Raw genomic sequence first — 22,732 nt, 5'->3', positions numbered from 1 at the left:
TTTGCAATGAAGTTTTATATTTAAATAAAAACATAAATATCTGAAACCGAGATACAGTGTAAGATGTAATATCAGTAAAACTATACAATGCAGAGTAAAGAGGTCGAACTTTGTGGTCCAAGCCTTTAAAGCAGCTTTGAGTTGGTAAAATCACCTTGAAATATTTTTCCAGAAATGATCATTCTAAAAGCTGATCTGAACCAGCTGTAAAAGAAAGCGTAAATAAATGGATTGAGCATTGAGTTTGACAGTGTAAACCAGTTAAGGGTTTCAATCACAGCTACTGGTGTTATATCATATGTTAAAGGCTGAAAGATCATGCAAAGAAAATAAGGAGTCCAACATAAGAGAAAAACTCCCATAACTATAGCCAGAGTTTTGGTGGCCTTTCTCTCCATTTTACTGACAGTTGTTCCAGACTTTGAGCTCTGACAGGATGTGTTCTGGATGCTGTTTGCCTGTTTCTGTGCAACAATGAAAATCTTCAGGTAGATACAGAGCATTATTATGACTGGAATGTAAAATGAGAAAATACATGCCAGAGTGGTTGATATTAGAGCATCAATTAAACAACTTTCTTCACATTTTCCTTGATTAAACCCTGCAATTACAATGCCAATTCCAATTAGAGCAGCAACTCCCCAGCTCACCAGGATCATAATCCCGATAGCACGATCATTTATTTTACTTCTATAAGCGAGAGGCTGACACACTGCATAATATCTGTCAATAGAAATACAGCATAAGTTCAAAATAGAGGCTGTGCTTAGAGTCACATCAAAGCTCCCTCGTACTTTACAAAATAAACCTTCATGATACCAACATGAGGTTACAGTGACTGCCATGCTGGAAGGAAAAACCAAAACTCCTACAGACAGGTCAGCCACAGCCAGAGACAGGATGAGGTAGTTAGTAGGGACATGGAGCTGTTTGAAATAAACGATGGAGATTATCACAAGAAGATTTCCACATACTGTGACAACAGACAATGAGCCGAGGAAAACATATAATAATACACATATTAGTGAAGGGTTGCTTGTAAATACATAAGTTCCATTATCTAACTCATAGCAGGGATGTATGTCATCAAGAGTGTACGTCCTGTTGACAGTCCCTTCTGGCTCCATGGTCCTTGATTCCTGCAATTCAATTTTTCAATATTAACCAATTACAGTGAGAAAACCTTTTAGATACTGTGATATTTACTTCAGCATGTGTAACCACAACAACATCAATGTTCTTTGGAAACAAAGATATGAAGTTAAGATTACAAAAGAATTGTAGTTTAAGTTTCATACCATAATGACACATCAGTGTTGATGTGAGTCCTTATTCACTATGCCACTGTGCAGAAGACTTTCTATTTAAATTATCAACTCCCTCATAGATTTACATCTATCATGAATATAAATGTTTCTTGTCCAATCAGATGGGATACACTACATCATGTTTGCATGTGATACGATAATACATAACACAATAACGGAAGAATACAGTAACTGTGTATGTGTGTGTCCTTGAGTCTGTTTTACCAGTTTTTAACAATTTAAACTTTTGAAACTAGAAAAGCTAAAGGATCTACTGTTCTTTATACAGACACCCTAACCCTAACTCTAACCCAACATCCTTTCTAAATTGCACAACCTGTTCAACATCATTCAGGTCCACATTGTACCACCGTCCTAGACTCTTGACTGATTTCTCCCTAATTGTTGGGATTTCCTCACCATCTATAGCAAACTTCCTATCACTTACTTTCCCTCTGTATATTGAAATACTCCTTGACTTACTAGGCTTAATCTTCATACTAGCCCACTTGAGATTCTGATTGACTTTATCTAACAACCTCCTTGTACATGGCACTGTTGAAGTTAGCAGTGTCATATCATCCATATAAGCCTTAATTGGTGGAAGACACATTCCATTCTGCCGTCTCTCCCCACCTACGACCCACTTGGAAGCCCTAATAATTACCTCCATAGCCATTGTGAAAGCTAGCGGGGAAACTTTACATCCTGCCATAATACCAACCTCCAATCTTTGCCAGCCTGTTGTGAGCTCTGCGATACTTGCACACAGTCTGATGTCTTGGAAATATGCTTTCAACAAGTTAACAACTATCTCCGGCACTTTAAAGCAGTGAAAGGAACTCCAAATAAGGCTATGTGGCACTGAGCCAAAAGCATTAGCCAGATCTAAAAATACAACATTCAAGTCTCTTTTCTCCCTCTTAGCTGTCTGAATCTGATGCCAAATCATGCTAGTATGCTCTAAGCAGTAAGTAATTAGCCAGCCTCTGTGCTACGATACTAAAGAAAATCTTTCCCTCAACATTTAGGAGAGAAATCATCCGATACTGGCTAAGGTCCGATGACTCCTTCTCCTTAGGGATGAAGACACCTCCTGCCCTGCACCATGCTCTTGGAATACTTTGTTTCTCCCAAACTATTCTCAGGTATCTCCATAGTGTCCTTAAGATGCCAGGTGCACTCTTATAGACATGGTAGGGGACTCCATTAGGCCCTGGGGCTGAAGAAGCCTTTGGACCACCTCCACAACTTCTCTCCATCTAGGTGGGCTCACATCCATCTCCTGCTCCACTTCCCCTAATGGTGGCATGTCAGGTGGAAGACCTATGTTCCTATTCTCCTTTGAATCTGAATACGTCGACTTCAAATACTGTTCAATCTCTGATTTTGTTGCCTTAAGTTGCCCTCCTTTTTCTTGATTAAACAAGCCCTTTACAAAATTAAGGGGGTTCCAAAAATGCTGACCTTGCTTCTTCTTTCTCTTCTCCCTAAGGTGTTCTGCCCTTCTGAGTACTGCTAACCTGCTTCTCAGTTCCTCCTGCAACACCTTAATTCCCTCCCTTTCTTCTTCTGACGCCTTCCTCCACTGCTTTCTTAAATGCCTACCTGTCGCTGGACTTCATCCGACTGATTCGACTGACTTCTCAAGAAATACTGGTCGATGCGGCCACTCTAACCTTCCACCGCTGAACACTTCCTCCTTCCCTGATTAGTTCTAAGGCCTCAGATCGATGTTATTTTCTGCCAGCCACATGGGCAAACTTGAAGCTTCTTATCCTCTGCTGCACAACTTTTGCTCTCCTTAGTTGCCTTCACTGTCACCTGAGTACTGCTACCTCTGGCCCTAAGAGATGGGTCCGTTCCCCCATTCCTCACTGAGTCATGTATCCAAGGCATAGTCATATCCGTTATCCTGTTCGTTACCGTGCAATCCACCTGTGAGTAATCTTCCACCCCTGCTCTCGCTGACTCATGGGGTATTTTCCTTATATTGGTTGTAGCTAAGTCTGGTTGTAGCAAGGCTACGTCTTGCCACCTCCCTTCAACAGTGTTTCGTGGAGGCTAGGCGGTGAACTGTGGCATCCCAGAGTTCCCCCCCCCCCACCCAGGCCTGTCTAGGAGATGCTCCAGGTAGTGGCCAGTACCGATGCTACCATTTAGCTAATGCTAATGCAAATGCTAGCGGTAATAATAGCGGTAAACCAAACTCTGTCGCCAGCTACGTCTCTCTCAGGTCCCATCACTTCTCCACATTTGACATGATTACGCTGAATAACTGTAAAGAAATAAGTTTTCTGCTTGCCGGCACAGTGAGAGCGGTGACAGACGAGAGTAGGCTTATTTTAAATCAATAAAATATGTTTTAATCACTATTTTGTGTCCCTTTATTAAATGCTTTCGTAGTAAGCAGAGTTCTAAGCGGGATAATGTATTGTGAGCAGGTTCCTATGGTCCCTGCTCACTATACATTATGCCGGATCCTCATGTTCTTGTATTATTACTCTTTGGAGAACGTAACATTAAGTTAGGCTCGTTTGAGAATTACAGCCATTCACTGCAGGAGCAGTTTTGAAGGCTTCATTGCCTCATTAGAAAGCCGGTCGCCGCTCATGATGATGAGCGGGCTCGGTGTGTGGGAATCACCTGTCACGACAAATCCATATTTCAAGTAGGACTCCTGGTGTTGTCTGTTAAAAGCTTTCTTTTTCTTGGAAGTTGTCAGCTTTTCTTCTGTTTCTTCACTGGGCCTTTTCCCCTTCGCAAAGAAACTTTCAAAAGACGTCTGGTTTTTACTCATTTTGCTAGCTTGTGTGTTAAATTTGATTGCTTGAGTGACTGAGATGTAACCGTGAGAATCCGGTCATTTTTCAAAATAAAATATTTTTTCAAAATAAAAGATTGTTTGGACTCAGATAATAAATAAAACGAAATAATCAATTTTTTGTGCGGCCCAGTATCAATTGATCCACGGGGGTTGGGGACCACTGCTTTACATAAATTAAAGCAAAACAACATCCATATATAAAATCCAATTAAAAGAAAGTCAAAGTACATAAAATAGTAATTAAAGGAGAATTAAAAGATAGCATAAAAAGAACAGAATACAATAAAAACGTAGTGCAAGTAGTTTAGACTGTGTGTTTACCTCCTTTGGAACACCAAACAGAGAAACTTAATGCATAATTAGAGTAAAGTTATTCTTGCATGCCTACGTCTGGAGAAGGTCTCAGTGTTGTGGGAGACATCCCGTCTGGTTCCTTTACCAAAGAAGACCCTCCACAGTGCTGCCAGTAACTATAGGCCAGTACTAGTACTAGTCCTCAGGGACTATAGACGTCGGGGAAAAACAGAGGTGGGGGTGTCTGTGTGTACATCAATGACAACTGGTGCGGGCACCACACGGTGCGGGAGACCACCTGTAGCCCCGACGTGGAGCTTCTTTGCCTGAGTCTGAGGCCTGTTTATCTGCCAAGGGAGTTTGGGAACATCACCCTCTGCGCTGTGTACGTCCCCCCCAGCGGGAACACTGCCAGTGCAGCTGCCTATATCACAGACTGCGTTCAGCAGTCTTCAACCACTGCAAACTGGAACTGTCCCTCGCAGGTTTTCATCAGTATGTGAAATGTAGAACAAGAGGAGACAGAATCCTGGACAAATGCTTTGGAAATGTGCAGAATGCTTATGTGAGTAGAGTGTGAGGGACCAAGCTGGCAAGCATGAGGAGACACAGGTGGATTTCCAAAAAAAAAAAGGATTTATTTACAAGAAAATAAAGTCAATACATAAAGTTCTGGGCCCATAAAAGAGGCCAACTGAACAGTGCTTAACTGAATAGAACTGAACTGACCAAACTAATATAATAAAGACAAAATAGACCTAACTGACTTAACCAACACAAGAACAGACCTAACACACACAATAGACCTCACAAACTGCACACAAAGGGGAACATATATAGTCGCTGATCAGACCATTGTGAAAAGAAGGGGATAACAAGAAACAAACATTACCAACTAGATTACAAATAAAACACAACAGGACAACTTGTCTGTCAGTAAGGCTATCTTGATATTTAATCTAAACAAAAACACCAAAGGCTTTACTATAATTTGAAGAAACAAAGAAAATCCTAAACTAAACATTTAAAAATCACACCCCGATGCTGCAGGCACTTGGTGTAGCCCAATTGGCCACTTCCTGCATTTAACAGGTCTGCTCCAGCAGTCATGCCTTTTGCTCAGGCCTGGCCCGAATGTCCCTCCAGCAGCAGCGAGACCCTCAACACTGGTAACTCAAAAAAAAAACAACATTAGAACTAAAGACAAACTAAATAGACAAAGTGCAATGTGACTGTACAGAAGCTAACTAAATGTGTGGCTACAAATAGAAACCACTGTACTGTCAACTTATGCTAAATAAATATGTATGTGTTGTATGAAACCAAAAGGTCTTTGTAATCCTTAATGTATTTGCTGTCTGTATGTGCAATGTGGATGTCATGAGGTCAAAAAGGTCAACTAAATGAATAATTAAACGTAAAGAAAACTAAGGTGAGTGTAGGAGGGTTACCGACATTTATACCAGCTGCGTGGCAGCAGTTGCAGCCATCACAAGAGCCAAACCCCCACTCTCTAACTCAGACCGCAAGACAATACATCTCATCCCCACCTACAAAACAGCCCTCAAACATAGCAAACCACAGAGAAAGACTGTTCAGGTCTGGACTGAGGACAGCATTGAGACCCTTTAAGGATGTTTCCTCTGCACAGAGTGGAACATCTTTCATGGGCTGGATGGGGACACTGCTGCAGAGACTGTCACAGACTACATCCAGTTCTGTGTGGACACAACCATACCAAAAAAGCAATGTCGAGGACAGTCTCTAAAATCTCTGGTCCTCTGGGTTCTTTTAATGAAGCAATAGGAGAGGATGTTGAGTCCCAAAAAATCAGTTTAAGTTTAACATCAGTAGAATAATTAAGATTATAGAGCTCTCGACCTTTCCCTGATCCACAACAGAGTTGGGTCAGTTCACGAAGTCTGACACACTATCTCTCCCTGACCCAGTATTTTATAGACAGAACATGAGGAAATGCTGAAAACGTTGTTGGCTCCTTCTCATTGACTCCAGGCGCTCTCTCTCCTCTGCTTGGTCATCTTTGACAATCTAACATCACTGGCCCAGCAACCTGTTTGCAAGGACAAATCTAGAGACACCCTTATCCCTGACGCCAACCTGTTTTGTCTTAAGTCGAGGGCTCCAAGATTTCCCCCATGCCAGGCCTTTATCTCAAAACCTCCTGTTCTAGGTCACACTGGCCTTAGATATATTTTGCACACAAAGAATCACTCCTCGTCTAAATCACTTCTATGAATAATAAAGGAAAAACTTACCCAGGAGAAATAGAATTTCTGTTCAGTCACACAATCCATCAGCAGAAATATGAATAAAATCAAAATATCAGGATCCAACTATCATTAATGTAAGCATATGCATGTAATCTAACTATTAACAGAATATATGTGTGTAATCAAACTTATTAAAGTATAGGAATATGACCCAAATTTACGTCAGGAAATAACTGTCTACCCCAACAATAAACAATATATCACCAAGGAGGTTAAAGACTGCATTAACTGTAAGAAAAGAGCATTCAGGAACCAGGACAGGGTTCAACTCAAACTGGTACAATAGGAACTGAATCACATGCTCAAGGAAGCTAAAAAAAAAAAAAAACACAAAGAGACAATAGAAAAAAAACTTTGCGGCAAACAACTCCAGACAAACGTGGGACACTATGAGGAGAATCACCAACATACTGCTCAAAAACGTCTCAGCACCCTGAATGACCAGCAGAGGGCAACAGAGCTGAATGACTTTTATTTAAGATTTGAAACCCAGGACTTCTCTGAATGTGAGGAGGTTCTGAGGTCGATATCAGCAACTGAGCAGGACCCAATGCTGGTGATTCATCCTCACAGGGTCCAATCCATGTTCAGGTCTGTTTGCACCAAAAAGGCCACAGGACCAGATGGGATATCTGCTTTTCTGCTCAAATCCTGTGCAGAGGAGCTTACAATAGCTTGGTACCCCATCTTCCAGAGATCTGTAGATTCATACACCATCCCCAGTCTCTGGAAAAAATCAGTAATCACTCCGGTGGCTAAAAAACTATGTCCTGTGGTCAACAATGACTTTAGGCCTGTGGCTCTAACCTCCATAGTCATGAAGTGTTTTGAGAGGATGATGGTGACTCTGCTCAGGAGGGAAGTAGATACACACTTGGACTCCTTTCAGTTTGCCAATAAGCAGGGTCAAGGCACTATTACAAGCGTCACTCATCTGGTCAGCAAACACCTCGAGGACCCCAGAGCTTATGCACGTGTGTTGTTCGTTGATTTCAGCTCAGCGTTCAACACTATGCAGCTGCACCTGCTTATGGGAAAACGGAAGGAGATGAATGTGAATTCTTGCATTCTGAGGTGGTATCACTCCTTCCTGACACAGCGCACACAGCAAGTCAGGGTCAACAGCGCCCTCTCGGAACCAAGATTGATAAGCACAAGCGCCCCACAGGGTTGTGTCAGCTCCCCGACCTCTTCACATTGTACACAATGATTGTGTAACAACACACTCAGAGAACTTTATTATAAATTCTCTGATGACACAGCTAAAATCAGCTTGTTGCATGCTGACGGTAGCCCACTGGACTATTTCTCAGAAACAGAGGAATTTGTCCAGTGGTGTGACCAAAATCATCTTGTGCTGAATGTGGGAAAGACAGAGATGATATTTGACCCAAAGTCCGTCGGGGACCATAGGCCAGTTGTCATTGAGAACTATACTAACTATATGGACTATAAGAACTATATGTATACTAACACATCAGTGAGGTGGGTTCATACAGGTATCTGGGGGTCCACATCGACAACACACTCAGGTGGAAGGTACATGTTGGAAGCCTCTGCTCCAAACTCCAACAGCGTCTCCAATTTCTACGCAGACTAAGGGTCTATGGAGTGGAGCAGAGGATCATGTTGCTCTTCTATCGGGCTGCACTGGAATGTATAATCAGATACGGCATTGCGGCCTGGTATGGCAACCTGACTGTGCAGTCGAGCTCACAGATTGCCAGTCTGCTGCAGACTGCCATGAAGATTATAGGGGTCAGGAATCATTCTCCCCTCCAGTTGCTTAATGAGCTGTCCGTCACCAGACTCGCACAGAAAATTGTGTCTGACCTGACTCACATTTTACACCATAAGTTCCAGCTCCTACCTTCCGGCAGGAGACTCAGGGTCCCCAGAACCAGGCTGAACCGCTATAAAAACTCATTCCTGCCAACATCCATCAGACTGCTAAACAACCAACAGTACCTCTTAGTGCAATAGGATACATGATGCAATAATTTCCTATCCGTGCAATATAATTTGTTTATATCTCTCTTGTATATAGGTGTGTATGTGTATGTATGTATATACATATGTGTATATATATATATATATATATATATATATATATATATATATGTGTGTGTGTGTGTATTTGTATATTTTTAATATTATTTTGTTTATATATATATTTACTTCAGTGAAGTATGTCGCTGCTGTACTTTCTTGTTTGGTTCTCTCCTTTCTGTTTACACTTGTAAACTGCAGCTGGACGGAGTCCAGGAAAAATTTCCCCACAGGGACAATAAAAGTATATCTTATCTTATCCTAAAGCCAGAGACTCAGAGTAACCAAGTGTTCCATGGAATGCTGTGGTTAAAAGTCCTACTTTTTTTTTTCTTTTTTTCTTTAAGCATATCAGGGATGTATTATGGCCCTAAACCATTCAGTGACTTACAGTCGAGTAGTGGCATAGTAGAATCTATCTATTCTGTAACTAACTGGCAGTGTAAACTCTTAAAACAGGTGTACTGTCTCTGTTGTCTTTGCTGTGGATAAAACTATTGCGGCAGAAGAGTATGTGGGACACTGTTTATAACATTATATGACATAAAGTGCCCAGTGGCCTGCTAGGGCTGTAGAAACTCTGAGAGGGACAGAAAGAGATGGAACAATGTGGTCTGGAGAGCTGGCTCTGTCCTGGCCTGCCCTCTGGACACCACTGAAGATGTCGGTGACAGGAGGATGTTAGCCAAGCTGACATCCATCATTAACATCTCCTCCCGTCCCCTTCATGACACAGTGGGGGTCCTCAGCAGCTCCTTCAGCAACAGATTGCTGCATCCACACTGTGAGAAGGAACGCTACCGCAGGTCCTTCATACCAACAGCTGTCAGAGTGTTCAACTGCAGTGTTGCTTAATGTAGCACTGGGTCCATATTCAGACTGTTTTCGCACTGATGTGTGATTTATCATACACAAATTACCTTGGGCAATATTACGTTTTTTTACTCTCATTACGTACTCAACCTGCATACATACATGTATTCCACTGTGAACAATATATATTCATTAGTGTGCAATATTTTAAATGCTGTTCTTACTTTATCCTGAACCCACTATGTGCAATTTGTGTAAAAACTGTGAAATTCTCTCACATTTTCGGCAGTATATTTTTATGCTAGTATTTTTCATTCCTCATTGTGGCAATATATATTCTTTGACATTTTTTTCTTTTATATCGGCCTTTGTATAAAATGTACAAATATATATTCAGCTTTTTTGCATTTTGTATTTCTCTATGCTGTTGCTATTTTTTCGTATCCCTATTGCCTGCTGCCTGTAACACCTGAATTTACCCCGTCTGGGGATTAATTGAGTCTTATCTATCAATCTATCCATCTATGATCTGAATTCTGCACCAGGTGAGGCGTCTTTCTATCTATAGCAATATTTTGATTCCAGTCGACTAAGTTATTTTGTAGCCAAAGATGGTGCAACTGGTCAAAGTGGTTAGCAGTGACTCCTCTCTGGCTACCGGATGGTACTAAGTCAACGGTCAACCCCAGATCCACCACAAACCTCAACACCTGTGCTGTGAAACAGTGCAAATCTGTGCTCACTATCACTCAGTCCCCATATACTCCTCAGAGAGACCCTTCAACACTTTGCTCTCTGCTGCATTAAAAACACTGAGGATTCATACAAATGGCAGTAAAGGCTAATTCTTCTGTATCACTGGAGTCTTTGCCAGAGGCTGTGAAGGAACAAGTGCTCTTCAGAGATGGCTTCATTTGCAGTCTCCTCTAACATAACAATAGAAGACAACATAAGTCAGTCTGTGTTTCACCTTAATTGGTAATCTTTATAGCATAATAAAAAAAGAATCATTAAATCAGACAAGATGCAAAAGTACAGGCTGCAGAGACTAATGACATGTGTAATCTTTCCAACTCCAAAGAATAGATCAAAGAAGTTTAAAGTCAGAAAAATCACCTTGAAATATTTTTCTAGATATGATCATTCTGAAAGCTGATCTGAACCAGCTGTAAAAGAAAGCATAAATAAATGGGTTGAGCATTGAGTTTGACCGTGCAAGCCAGCTGAGACTTTCAATCACAACTGAAAACTTCAACTGAAACTGACACATGATTCAATAGCTGAAACGAAAAACAGAGACAGAAAGGAGTCCAGCACATCAGAAACACTCCCATAACAGTTGCCAGAGTTTTAGTGGCTTTTCTCTCCATCTTACTGGCAGTGGCTCCAGACTTTGTTCCCTGGATGCTGCGTACCTGCCTCTGTGCAACAAGGAAAATCTTCAGGTAGATACAGAGCATTAAAATCACTGGGAGGTAAAATGAACAAAGAAGTCCCAAAATGATTGCAAGTTGAAGATCAATGGAACACTCTTCTTGACATTTATCTTGATGTAGTCCTGCCATTGCGAGGCCAATTGTAAGTAAAAGAGAAACACTCCAGCTCACCATGATCATGATCACAACAACATGAACATTTATCTTCGTTCTATATGTCAGAGGGTGACACACTGCATAATATCTGTCAATAGAAATACAACACAAATTCAAAATGGAAGCAGGGCACAGTGTTATGTCAAAGCTCTCTCGTATTTTGCAAAGCAAATTTTCAGAGAATACACATGAACTAATAGAGAATTCCATGCTGAAAGGAAAAAGTACAACCCCAACAAGCAGGTCAGCTACTGCCAAGGAAAGGATGAGAGAGTTTGTAGGAGTGTGGAGCTGTTTGAAGTAAATGATGGAGATTATTACAAGAAGGTTTCCACATATTGTGACAACAGACAATGAGCCGAGGAAAACATACAATAAAACACATAATGTGGAAGGTGTGCTTGTCCTCCTATAAGAAACATTATGTATTTCATAACAGGGATGTAATTCATTATAAGTGTGCTCGACAGTGACTTCTGGTGCCATGTTTCTGGGTTCCTGCAAATCAGTTTTCCATTAAAAATTAACAATATTAAAAACAGAAAATTTGTATAGTTATTTATTAATATTTTTTGTTCTGTATGAGTGAAACATCAAAATGACATCACCATTTAAACGCTGAAAGTAGTTGATGCACCAGTCTTGATGGGTGTTCTTCATGACTGTGCCACTGGGCATAATCCTGCTTTTATCAACTCCTGTGTCATTTCCATAATAGGCAACTTCTTGAATTGTCCAATCAAAAGTTTTCTTCTTGTTTACATTAGATGCCGCAGCAACATACTGTACTGTAGATTAGAGTAACCTTTTCACTCTTTTTGTGATTTTGTGATTTTTGTGTATCATTTTATCAGACCTGCTAATGTCTGATTAAAAAAATTCCTGGCTAAAAATATTAATCTTTGATCTATTCAAGATCTGAGAATGTGACAGGTTCGTGTCAGGCAATTACCAGATTACAAACATGGAGCAGAAACATTCAGATTCCCTGGTCACTGTTCTTTGGGTCATCAAATCTCAGACATAAACCGCCAAAATGCAGACAGCGCATATAGTGTTCCACAAGGGACGGTAGTACAGTCGACCACTGCTGCACAATACACTGTAAAAAGTGAACATGGGCAACCATTGATGTAAGGAAGGATATCTATTTGAACTGACCTATTATCGCTATGTTTCTGTCGTTGGTCCGGTTTAATGTATTATATTACTTTCATTCAATGTAAATCAAGGCCTCATTGGTTCAAAGTATTTGGCAGACTTAAAATCAAATATCAATTTTCCATTCAAGTGAAAACGTAGTATGTCACGTGATGTGCGTACGTACTGACGTCACGCCACCACAACCAGACTTGAACTGAATTTTGGATCCGCCATTTTCTTTGACCGCACGAAACCCATAGCTCCACACCGACGGGAAGACCAGAGAAAGAAATCGTGAAGAAATGTTCATGACTGTTGAATATGTGCATACATTATACACCACTCTTATACAAGGCGACTTTCCGCTGTCTTTTACCACACGATGTCGATGATAAGCCATGACTGTTATGCATATGTCGTCGTTCACGTTGAGCTAACATTAGCTTGCTCGTTTTGGGTGATGTTAGCTTAGCGGACTCCACTTTGAGATGAGTCTGCTAAGCTTTGAACTCGTCGTACATGTGTAATGTGTAGGGTGACCAGACATCTTCTTTCTCCCGGACACGTTTTCCTTTTGAGACTTTATGAAATGTCCGGGCGGAATTTCAAAAGCGTCTGGAATGTCCGTTGCATTTATGTCGTAGCCAGCCACCCACCCCCTCCTCCCGACAGTAGAGTTACCATCGTCGGTTGAAAATCTTGACCAGCCAGCCAGCACCCCCGCCCCCGGCGCACTTTTCTCACGTTTTTTGTCGAGTTTTCACGTATACATACGCAGTAAGTTAACAAATGTTTGTGAGGAGCCCTAACATAGTGCTCAGGTTGGTATACCCCCACGTCCACGTACACGTATAAACACAGGCCTTTCTGCTACCGTGGTCTAATGTTAGATGTCGGTAGTGTAGACAGGTAGAAGGGGGTGTATTCACCAGCCCCCGCCTGCACATACACGTACACATACATACAGGCCTTTTTGCCACCCCGGTCAAATGTTACATGTCGGTAATGTTAGGAGGAAAGGGATGTATACAAAAGTGAAAATGGAGGTCTTAAAAAACGTGCACTTTGCCTGAACGTTTCTCCAATGATAGTTTTCAGTGACTTTAAACTTATGTTTTGTTTAAACAAAAGGTGAAAAACAGCATTTTTGTGTGTTCCAATGGAAAAAAAACGGTCTTGTTTGTCACTTTGCTCTCATTAACAAGTGTGTCCTTTCTTCTAGGCCTGAAATCAAGTGGATAAAAGCAGCAACGTTTAATGGGTAAGTGTTCATATTTGAATGCCATTTGAGTTCTGCAGCTGAGAAACATTATTTTTGTTCAACACCCATGATGGGGAGTTTTATTACATAAATTGAGTTTTCACTATCTCTTCCACTTCTACCAACAATGCCAACAATTTGGGTCTTTCTTGTGCTCCAATCACCCCATCCTCCCCTTTTCAGTCATCTGCTGAATGTGGACGTGTAAAGATTGTGGTGTCACCAAATTACGCCAATCTGAACTTCTTTTTGGACGCCGCCGTGGCTATCCTTGCACATATTCAGGCTGCCCTTGTTCCTTTACCACCTGGAGTTCCCTTAAGAGCCATGTGTCAAGAAGCCACCCTAGACTGAATCCACAAAAGGACGAGCAGACAACTTTGAGATGCCTTTTGTGTAAATACAAGCAAAATTCAATTCTCAACAAGTATTTACAGCACTTAGGACAGCATTAGAAAAATCACGAGACTTTAAATTGCATTTTAAAGTGCAGTTGCTCGTACAAAACAAATGTTTATGGTTCATTCAGGACTCATCGGTACAGAAATCACAGGTTAGCCTCTGTAAGCGATTAAAAAGCTGAAATTGCTGTGGGCGTACAGCCAATCCACCATTTCTCTGAAGACATTAATGCTGATGATTTACATGAGGATTTTTCAGAGGATGAAGTAGCTAGTTCTGCCTTTGACAGACAAGATACTTAAGACTTGTCCAGTGCTATAGAACACAAAATTGCTTCAGTGCTATTGAAACTAGAGCATGTTTTCCTGGTCCCTAGTGTGGCCATTGATTATCTTTTGCAGGAGCTGTACTATTTGATTAGAGTAGTTTCAGTCCCTGTGACCTATGACACCATAACCCAGCTACTGCAGGAATATAACTGTCAAGTTGACATTGCAGTGGTACAGGAGTTAGCCTCTGTCCTGTGTGAGTCAAGTCCCATTCAAACCGCTGTTGGGAAACCTTCGTACCCACCTGAAGGGACTTGGATGCCCTGAGTTAGCAGTCAATTCTCTAAAGACCAAAGCTACAGCTGATGCCCATCCAGCAAAAAATGTCAAGCGACCTAAATGTGGTGAGGCCAACCATGTGCCGTCCTATCCAGTTGGTAAGACGGCAGATAATCTTGAGATGGAGCGACAGGTACTTTTGAAGGAAGTGAAGAAACGGAACAACGGGAAGATCATCCGTGAAAAAATGGCCAAGACATTTGCCCTCTGTCGACAAGAAATTGTGGAAAAACAGCCCAGGGTAGAAGAACTCCAGGAGCGGTGGCCAGCGATGTTTCAAGAAGATGAGGTAGGCTCACTGTCAAAATCTGTTAAAACTCTATTCCAGAGTCAAGTCTGCAAACACTATTTTCCTGATCATTTTCAACTTTGCCAATCATATCCCTTAACATGAAATGTGTTGTCTAATCTGTGTATTTCAGATCAATGCTGAATTTCTACGGATCACAACAGTACCACTACAAGCACGATTCTTTGCTGGTTTGGATAAGCAGAGCAGTCAGCTCCTTCGGGGCATGAGGGAAAAAGGTGGAGCCGTCGGGGAGAAAATCAGGGACGCCCTTAAGCCTTTGGATCAGGTATGAAATGCAGATGTAAAGCATTTGAGCTCCTCTTTTATCAGTTCAGTTCGCTCTAGTGAGTTGAAAGCTGATGTGTATTTTATCTTTTGATATGGCTTTGTTGCTACAGGGTGTGGACTTGAACATAAGAAGAGAGTGCATCCTGAAGTCACTTGTGATCTACCTGTGTGAAGACGTAAGGCACCTGATCAAAGAGTACCTGGTAAGTGACTGCTCTGAGATCAGGGTGTTTTCTGACAGGAGAGTAGGCGTTGGAGAGGGGGAGTAGAGGGGAGGAGAACTAGGGCAACAAGAGGGTAAAATTAGACAATAGAGGATTGGAATAATGTTGCCTGGTCTGATGAGTGATTTTTACTGCAATGCTCTGGTGGTATGGCCAGAATTTGGTGTCAACAAAATGAAAGCATGGATCCTGCTCGCCTTAAATGAACGGTTTAGGCCGGTAGTGCAATGGCGTAGGGATATTTTCTTGGCCCCATTTTGGCCCCTTAGTACCAACTGAACTTTGCTGGAATGGCACAGCCTACCTGAATGATGTTTCAGTCAGTTAAGGCAGTTCTGAAAGGGGGTCCAACCCAGCACTAGCAAGGTGTACCTAATAATACAGTGGCCGGTGTGGTATGTTTGTTTTTTTTTCTTCACGTGTGAAGTGTGGCAACCCTGACACGTCACGGGAAAAATAAAAAACTAAGTGGGAGCAAAAAATACTGGTTGTAGCGGACTTAATTTCATTTTTATTATGAGTGTAAACAAGTATAATCATTTACTGAATGAGTAATCCCCCTCTCCCCCTCCATGGGGAATTATCTGATTTTAGGTTGTCCAAAAGGAAGAGGCAGAGGCAGAACTTGAAAATGCCACCATGGCCATCTTTGTCCTCCGCGATGGTGACGATCTCGCCCCTCCAAAGGACATTGGCCTTGTTATCGATGGTGTTGAGGTACTTAACAACTTGTTCTCCATTGCATCGGCTTGTGCCATGCTATTTGGCCTGACTTATGCAGTCAACCTGAGTTACCCATTGGAACTCAAATATACTTTTGAGACCTTTCAAAAAATCATCATGGATATTGAAAGTAGGCAAATGTCAAGAAGGATTCAGAACCTCTCTGCTAAGCTGCAGGACTGAAAACTTGTAACTAGTCTGAGCCTTAGTATTAATCAGATTGCTTGTTGCTGTTGCACAAGCCGATGCAATGGATAACAAGTTGTTGAGTACCTCCATCGAACACCATCGATAACAAGGCCAATGTTCATTGACAGTCATTCAGTGATTTTGTTCATGTTCCATTTTAAAACAAACATGTTTCAGTTCAAATGGCACTTGTTTTATTGAGGCTGTTGCTGTCATAGTCGATTATCGGAAGGCCGTGATTTGTTGATTAGTGGAGGGCAGTGCACTTGTGCGTGTGTGTGTGTGTATGTGTGCGCGTGTGCGCTATTCTGTGCTAAATGCACTGTCAGAATTTATTTTTATATTTTTTTTCATTCAATGTTTTATTTATATATTGCCTACTTTTATTTTTATATATGGCCTACCTCACCATTTTGAACGGTTTCTTGTGCCAACTAAAGTTGAGAATGTAAAAGTATTTATTTTTATATATATTTTTATTTCATTTATATGCAGTTGTACTCTAAAGACTATGCCAATAATAAAAGAAATGTGAAGTTGGAAATTTGTCTCTTCATAATTTTATGTTGGCGTTAAGTAATTTGATTACTTGTGATAAGACAAGATGCAATTTCATTAGTTTTTCTCAAAGTGAAAAAATGCATTGTATTCATAGAAGATATTACTTTGAAGTTATATAAGATTTTGGCTCAAGCCAGGTTGATAATATAAGTTAATGCAAAGCATAAACTGCATATTACAAGTTGAAATTATGATTTCATTGTATTTGAAAACTGTCCTTGGTTCAAATTATATTTTGAAGGTAATATTACTACATTATTTACTTTGTTCAGACATTTTTTTTTAATTTGAGAGAAACTAAAAAAATTACATGTGACAAGTTGACGCAGATTTTTTAATTTGATCCAAAGAGTCAATTTTTACAGTGTATGAAAGGACGCATATCGCTCATTGTATTGTTGATACATGTGCAACTTTGCCAGCCAAGAAATTTGCCTTGTTTTGCTTGCTTGTCTTGCCAGTTGTACTTTTTCGCCTGCCAAACTGTTGACTTACACCTGTTCTCCTTGTCTTCAGGATTAGCAATCAGCTAACCTGCCTCTCCAGTTTGCCAAGCATGCCAGTCAGCTCACATACCTGGGAGACTGTCTGACAAGCCTTCCCTCTACATGCCTTTCCCATCTCCTCAGGCCAACTTCACCGGCCACAGTATGTGAGGATACAGGTGATACACTGTGAGTTATTCTTGTTTGCAGCATGGGGGACCTGCAGAGAACAGTCCTCGCTCCTCATAGTTTCAAATGGGAGATGCATGTTTGCAATTTATTACATTTCACAAACTCTCTTAGCTTTTTTAGTCTAATAAATAAACATAATAAACTTACAAAATATGACGAAAGGAAATATTCTGACACCCGTTTTCCTCATGAAACAGAAGAACACAAGGGTACACCTTCTGAATTCAAGTTTATCTCTTTTATTGAACTTCAGTGTACCTTTCACAGCTGGGACATACTGCAGACGTATGTGTCATTGTTGTTAAGTCCCTGAGCTGTTTGCAAGTTAGGACCTCTTTGGACTCCAGCAGATCTTTTCCTGCATGACTTCTCACAGAAGTTTCACATGCCATACTTCAATTCAGGCTCCATGTGAGCTCATGCAGCACATTCATCATGGTGGGAAGAGGTGATGATGATGTTGATGAGGCCTTCTACACCACACAGATGTGGACTGTAACCTGCTTATGGCAGCCACTGAAGAGGAAAGCCTGACTTTCAGTGCTGAGCTTGCAGCAGTCATTCTCAGACAGAGATCTTCACATGTGTCTACCCTGGACCACAGCTGTTTGATCAGTGCCCTCCAGAGGTCCTTCGAAGTCAATCTTGTTGGAACGTCACTTCACAAGGTCCGATACATGCAGTGCTTGCTGGTAGTATCACATGCAATAGCTGCTAGCAACTCTGAAATGCTGTTTGTGTGAAGAACGCCTTTCTGATGCAATCTGTCCACAAGCAGCTTGACATTTTGATGGTCTATGTAAGCACATGTGTTTTTGTCACAGCTCTGCTGATGTTACGTAAAAAGGGCAGTATCTCACAAACGCAGCTCCTTCACAGCAGTACCCTCCTTTGCACACTTGATTTTGCTTTTCACTCCCTGAATCTGACCTGTGGTAAATCAGTAAAGTGGGCTTGGTGATTGGACCAGTTTGGACCAGTCAAGTTGTATTCTATCATAATTTGTTTTGATGACCTCTGTCTTGAATCGTTTTTTCGCTGAAAATTGTCAGTCTCAAATATTTCAGTCCTGGTTGATTTGGCAACACTTGCACTTACTGGTGGCAACAGCAAATGTGGTTAAATAATTCAGGTCACATAATTCAGCAAACAAACTACTGTTAAACTGAGAAAGAAGTCAGGCAATAACTGGCTATTTTTCATCATTCTGTGGGCCACCATGATTTGATTTGATGTGCCACACGGCATGAGAATTCTTTTCATTCTGTCCAATATATTATGACATTTTAAATGAAATCATGATGGGTTTTGGGTTGATTAGACATGACAGAAGTGGGGTCTAGCTTCTCTCATAAGCAGGATGATTACAAATTAAGCCACTGACAGAAACCAACATTAAACTGTAACATAAGTTTTCGAGCTGTTAAGAAAGAAAGGTCTGGGCTTGCCATGACACACAGTGTGCATCTCTATCCATAATGGCTGTGTCATGTTTAAGGAGGGCAATTAAAGGACATTGACTGTACATGAACAAGACCTCTGTTTAAATGTCAAAAAAGAACTTGGCCTCCTCAAGCTTGTTGACACATCAGAGCAGAAATGATAACACCTAATGTGATAGCCTAACGTTTAGGTTTTGTGTGCAGCACTAAAGTAGTGTTTGTGGTGATAAAACATTTTCTTCTTCTTGTTTGTCTCAGACCGTTTTCAATACTTGTTCCAGTTACAGTACCATATTGTGAAGGCATTCAAGACATAGTGCAGAACAAGAACAATAGTCACTATGAATGACACAGAATTGTTCAGAATGGAGGCAACAATTACACACATTTACAATCCAGCTCTCAGCAGGAGCAGACAGTTTGAGGCCAGTATCAGGATCATTCCTGCTGGGGGAAATGTGCTCACCCTGCAAGTGATCAACAATGTTTTGGAAAACTCACCCACTAATGTCATTCAGTACATTTAATTTTATTACAAATATTTTACTATGCATTTAAAAGTGTGCTAGTTTCAACATTTTCAATCAACTCAGACATACAGTAATCAGTATTATATTGAATATTTTATTCAGTGTGGGCATCGCAAAGCACCAGGAAAAGTTGGAACAAGCACAACTAGAAAATTCCCTCTGGGAAATTTTGAAAGGGACACGGGGGGCTACTGCCGGGGGAACCATCTCTGTCAACATAGACATGATCATCTTTCACTGAGCAATGATTGAGGAGCTGTAATCACATTAAGTCTTCTGTGTGTGTGTATCTCTGTAATCAAGTTACCTGTATGTGCGTGCATGTGTGTGTGTGTGTGTGTGTGTGTGTGTGTGTGTGTGTGTGCCAGTGTTTCTGTGGCTTTCTCCTTGTCTGTCTCCGCTGACCACCTCAGCTGTCTGTGTCTGCTTCTCTCCTCTGCTTCATGTCTCTGTTAACATGAATTAATTAACTGAATCAATAAACATGAATAAATTTAATGGAAATGAACCATCTCTATTATCATCCAAAGTTTCCTTTTATTAACAGAGCTAACGGTGCTAATGCTAATGGTGCTGACAGAGCTAATGGAGCTAACGCTAACAGAGCTAACAGAGCTAACGCTAACAGAGCTAACACTAGTGGAGCTAACAGCTAACGGTACTAATAGAGCTAACGGCGCAAACGCTAACAGAGCAAACGGTGTTAACATTTCGAATAGAGCCAGCAGAGCTAACGGCGTGAATAGAGCTAACGGCGTTGTGCCTGTCTATGTATATGAGGCTGTCTGTGTGTATTTAACTGTATTTGTGTGTGACTGTGTCTGTTTGTATGTATCTGTCGTTGTGTGTGACTGCGTATGTGTGTGTGTGTGTGTCTGCTTGAACTACACATTTATCAAATTGTCCAAAGTATTTTGAACAAGCAGCCCAACCAGTTCCTACATGGAGATGTGTCTGGTATATGTGTGTCTGAATGTGTATGTGTGTGCGTGTGTAACTTCTGCCCCACCTGCTGATAATTACCTCTCTATCTCTCCCACTTTTTACCTGTTCCTGAACAGCTACTTCCTCGCTGTCGGTTTCTTCCGAACAACTTGTGATTGTGACAAAACTGTAGCTGCTATCAAAAAAACGATTACACTGTGAGATGCGGACAAGTCTGGGCCAGATGTACGTGTGTTTTATGCCCAGATATTCTTTAGAAAAAGGACTAAATGGTCGATTTAAAAAGACACACTCCGGCAGGCTGCGACTCAGAAAACAGGAAATTGTATGGGTTTAAAAGGAGCTGCAGAGCAGGGCAGCTGGTGCAAATTCCCTCTTTATTTAAATTTGGTGGGGGCTAACCCGTTAAAATTGAACTTTGACGGGAGAGGAAAGAAAGAAATTCTGGCGGAAGATGAAAAATGGGAAGAAAAAATGCACGGGATCGCCTCGATAGCTCTTTGAGCTATAAAGCGAGTGGCTCTTGTATTGCTTCGTGCCACTAATAATAATAATAGAAGAAACGCGCAGGATAACAAAAGTGACTCAGTGCGTTGCCCTGTGTCCCTAATTAGAATATACGTGTATATATATGCAATTGTACATAGTGTGAATCAGCCATTTACATGATTAAATTAACAGTTCATTATATTGAACCTCTGTCTGTGTTTAACTTTAATTTGTTGTTTTTTATAGCATAATAAAAAAAAACAATCATAAAATTATACGATACATGATGCAAAGGTTCAGGCTACAGAGACTAATGACATGCGTAAACGTTACTATTCTAAAATTGATCAGTACTGACTCATCTGCACTACAAAAAAAAAAAGAGATCAATGCAGCTTTGAGTTGGAAAAATCACCTTGAAATATTTTTCTAGATATAATCAATCTGAAAGCTGATCTGAACCAGCTGTAAAAGAAAGCATAAATAAATGGGTTGAGCATTGAGTTTGACAGTGCAAGCCAGCTGAGACTTTCAATCACAGCAAATGACACTGACACATGTTTCAAAAGCTGAAAGGAAACACAGAGAAATAAAGGAGACCAGCACATCAGAAAGACTCCCATAACAGTTGCCAGAGTTTTAGTGGCTTTTCTCTCCATCTTACTGGCAGTGGCTCCAGACTTTTTGCCCTGGATGCTGCGTACCTGTCTCTGTGCAACAAGGAAAATCTTCAGGTAGATACAGAATAACAAAATAACTGGGAGGTAAAATGAACAAAGAAGTCCCAAAATGTTTGCAAGTTGAACATCAATAGAACACTCTTCTTGACATTTATCCTGGTCTAATTCTGCCATTATGAACACAATTGTAGATAAAAGAGAAACACTCCAGCTCACCAGGATCATGATCACAACAACATGAACATTTATCTTCGTTCTATATGTCAGAGGGTGGCACACTGCATAATATCTGTCAATAGAAATACAGCACAAATTTAAAATTGAAGCTGTGCACAGTGTTAAATCAAAGCTGTTTCGTACTTTGCAAAACACATTTTTCAGAGAACACACATGACCTAATGGAGAATTCCATGCTGAAAGGAAAAAGTACAACCCCAACAAGCAGGTCAGCTACTGCCAAGGAAAGGATGAGAGAGTTTGTAGGAGTGTGGAGCTGTTTGAAGTAAATGATGGAGATTATTACAAGAAGGTTTCCACATATTGTGACAGCACACAATGAGCCGAGGAAAACATACAATAATACACATACTGTGGAAGGTGTGCTTGTCTTCATATAAGAAACATTATGTATTTCATAACAGGGATCTAAGTCATTATAAGTGTGCTCGACAGTGACTTCTGGTGCCATGTTTCTGGGTTCCTGCAAATCAGTTTTCCATAAAAAAATTAACAATATTTAAAACAAAACATTTACACAGATTGTGTTGCCTGTAATGCAATTGTTCATTTGGTTCAGTTCATCTTGTGATGCAGAGTGTTTGTAGTGTAGTATGTGTAGTTGCCACTAGGTGGAGCCAGTCCACCATAATGCAGACTGTTGTCTACTATGCACTCCTTCCAATGCTGTGTTGCTCTTAAGGTGATTCTTTTCGTAAATAAATAAGTTCATGGGTTTAACATATGAATACAAGGCTAAAAACAATTGTAATTTCATTAAGCATTGTTATATATAAATATTTCATGGTTATTTGTACGTTTAGAAGAATTAAGAAGAATTTTAGCGAAATAATACCATTTCCGGTTTTTCCGACCCACTTCCGGTTTC

At 40.8% G+C, this 22,732-nt stretch overlaps 2 protein-coding genes and 1 pseudogene across 2 annotated transcripts; all 3 read right to left on the bottom strand.

Annotated features, from left to right (window-relative positions):
• Positions 1–125: 125 nt before the first annotated feature.
• LOC121622377 (trace amine-associated receptor 1-like) lies at positions 126–1,127 on the bottom strand. Its single transcript, XM_041959338.1, has one exon. The coding sequence runs from the start codon at positions 1,125–1,127 to the stop codon at positions 126–128; it is 1,002 nt and encodes a 333-aa protein (XP_041815272.1).
• An 8,204-nt stretch (positions 1,128–9,331) lies between these two features.
• On the bottom strand, positions 9,332–11,851 carry LOC121622376 (trace amine-associated receptor 1-like). Its single transcript, XM_041959337.1, has 4 exons — positions 11,811–11,851; positions 10,848–11,582; positions 10,698–10,810; positions 9,332–9,348 (listed from the first exon to the last, which is right to left on the bottom strand). The coding sequence occupies exons 1-4, from the start codon at positions 11,849–11,851 to the stop codon at positions 9,332–9,334; spliced, it is 906 nt and encodes a 301-aa protein (XP_041815271.1).
• A 9,482-nt stretch (positions 11,852–21,333) lies between these two features.
• On the bottom strand, positions 21,334–22,240 carry LOC121622375 (annotated as a pseudogene).
• Between the last annotated feature and the right edge of the window lie 492 nt (positions 22,241–22,732).

Source organism: Chelmon rostratus, chromosome 18, assembly GCF_017976325.1.
Source record: "Chelmon rostratus isolate fCheRos1 chromosome 18, fCheRos1.pri, whole genome shotgun sequence".
NCBI lineage: Eukaryota > Metazoa > Chordata > Actinopteri > Chaetodontiformes > Chaetodontidae > Chelmon > Chelmon rostratus.
Note: the sequence above shows the minus strand (reverse complement) of the source record. Positions and strands in the feature narration are given on the sequence as shown.

What these genes read in the sequence shown, in the direction of transcription:
- LOC121622377 (XM_041959338.1), bottom strand. Translation starts at nt 1,127, where the DNA reads ATGGAGCCAGAAGGGACTGTCAACAGGACGTACACTCTTGATGACATA.
- LOC121622376 (XM_041959337.1), bottom strand. Translation starts at nt 11,851, where the DNA reads ATGCCCAGTGGCACAGTCATGAAGAACACCCATCAAGACTG. An exon ending in AAGAACACCCATCAAGACTG is followed by an intron (nt 11,583 to 11,810) that starts GTGCATCAACTA and finishes TGTTTCTTATAG; the next exon opens with GAGGACAAGCACACCTTCCA. An exon ending in TTTCAGCTATTGAATCATGT is followed by an intron (nt 10,811 to 10,847) that starts GTCAGTTTCAGT and finishes TGTGATTGAAAG; the next exon opens with TCTCAGCTGGCTTGCACGGT.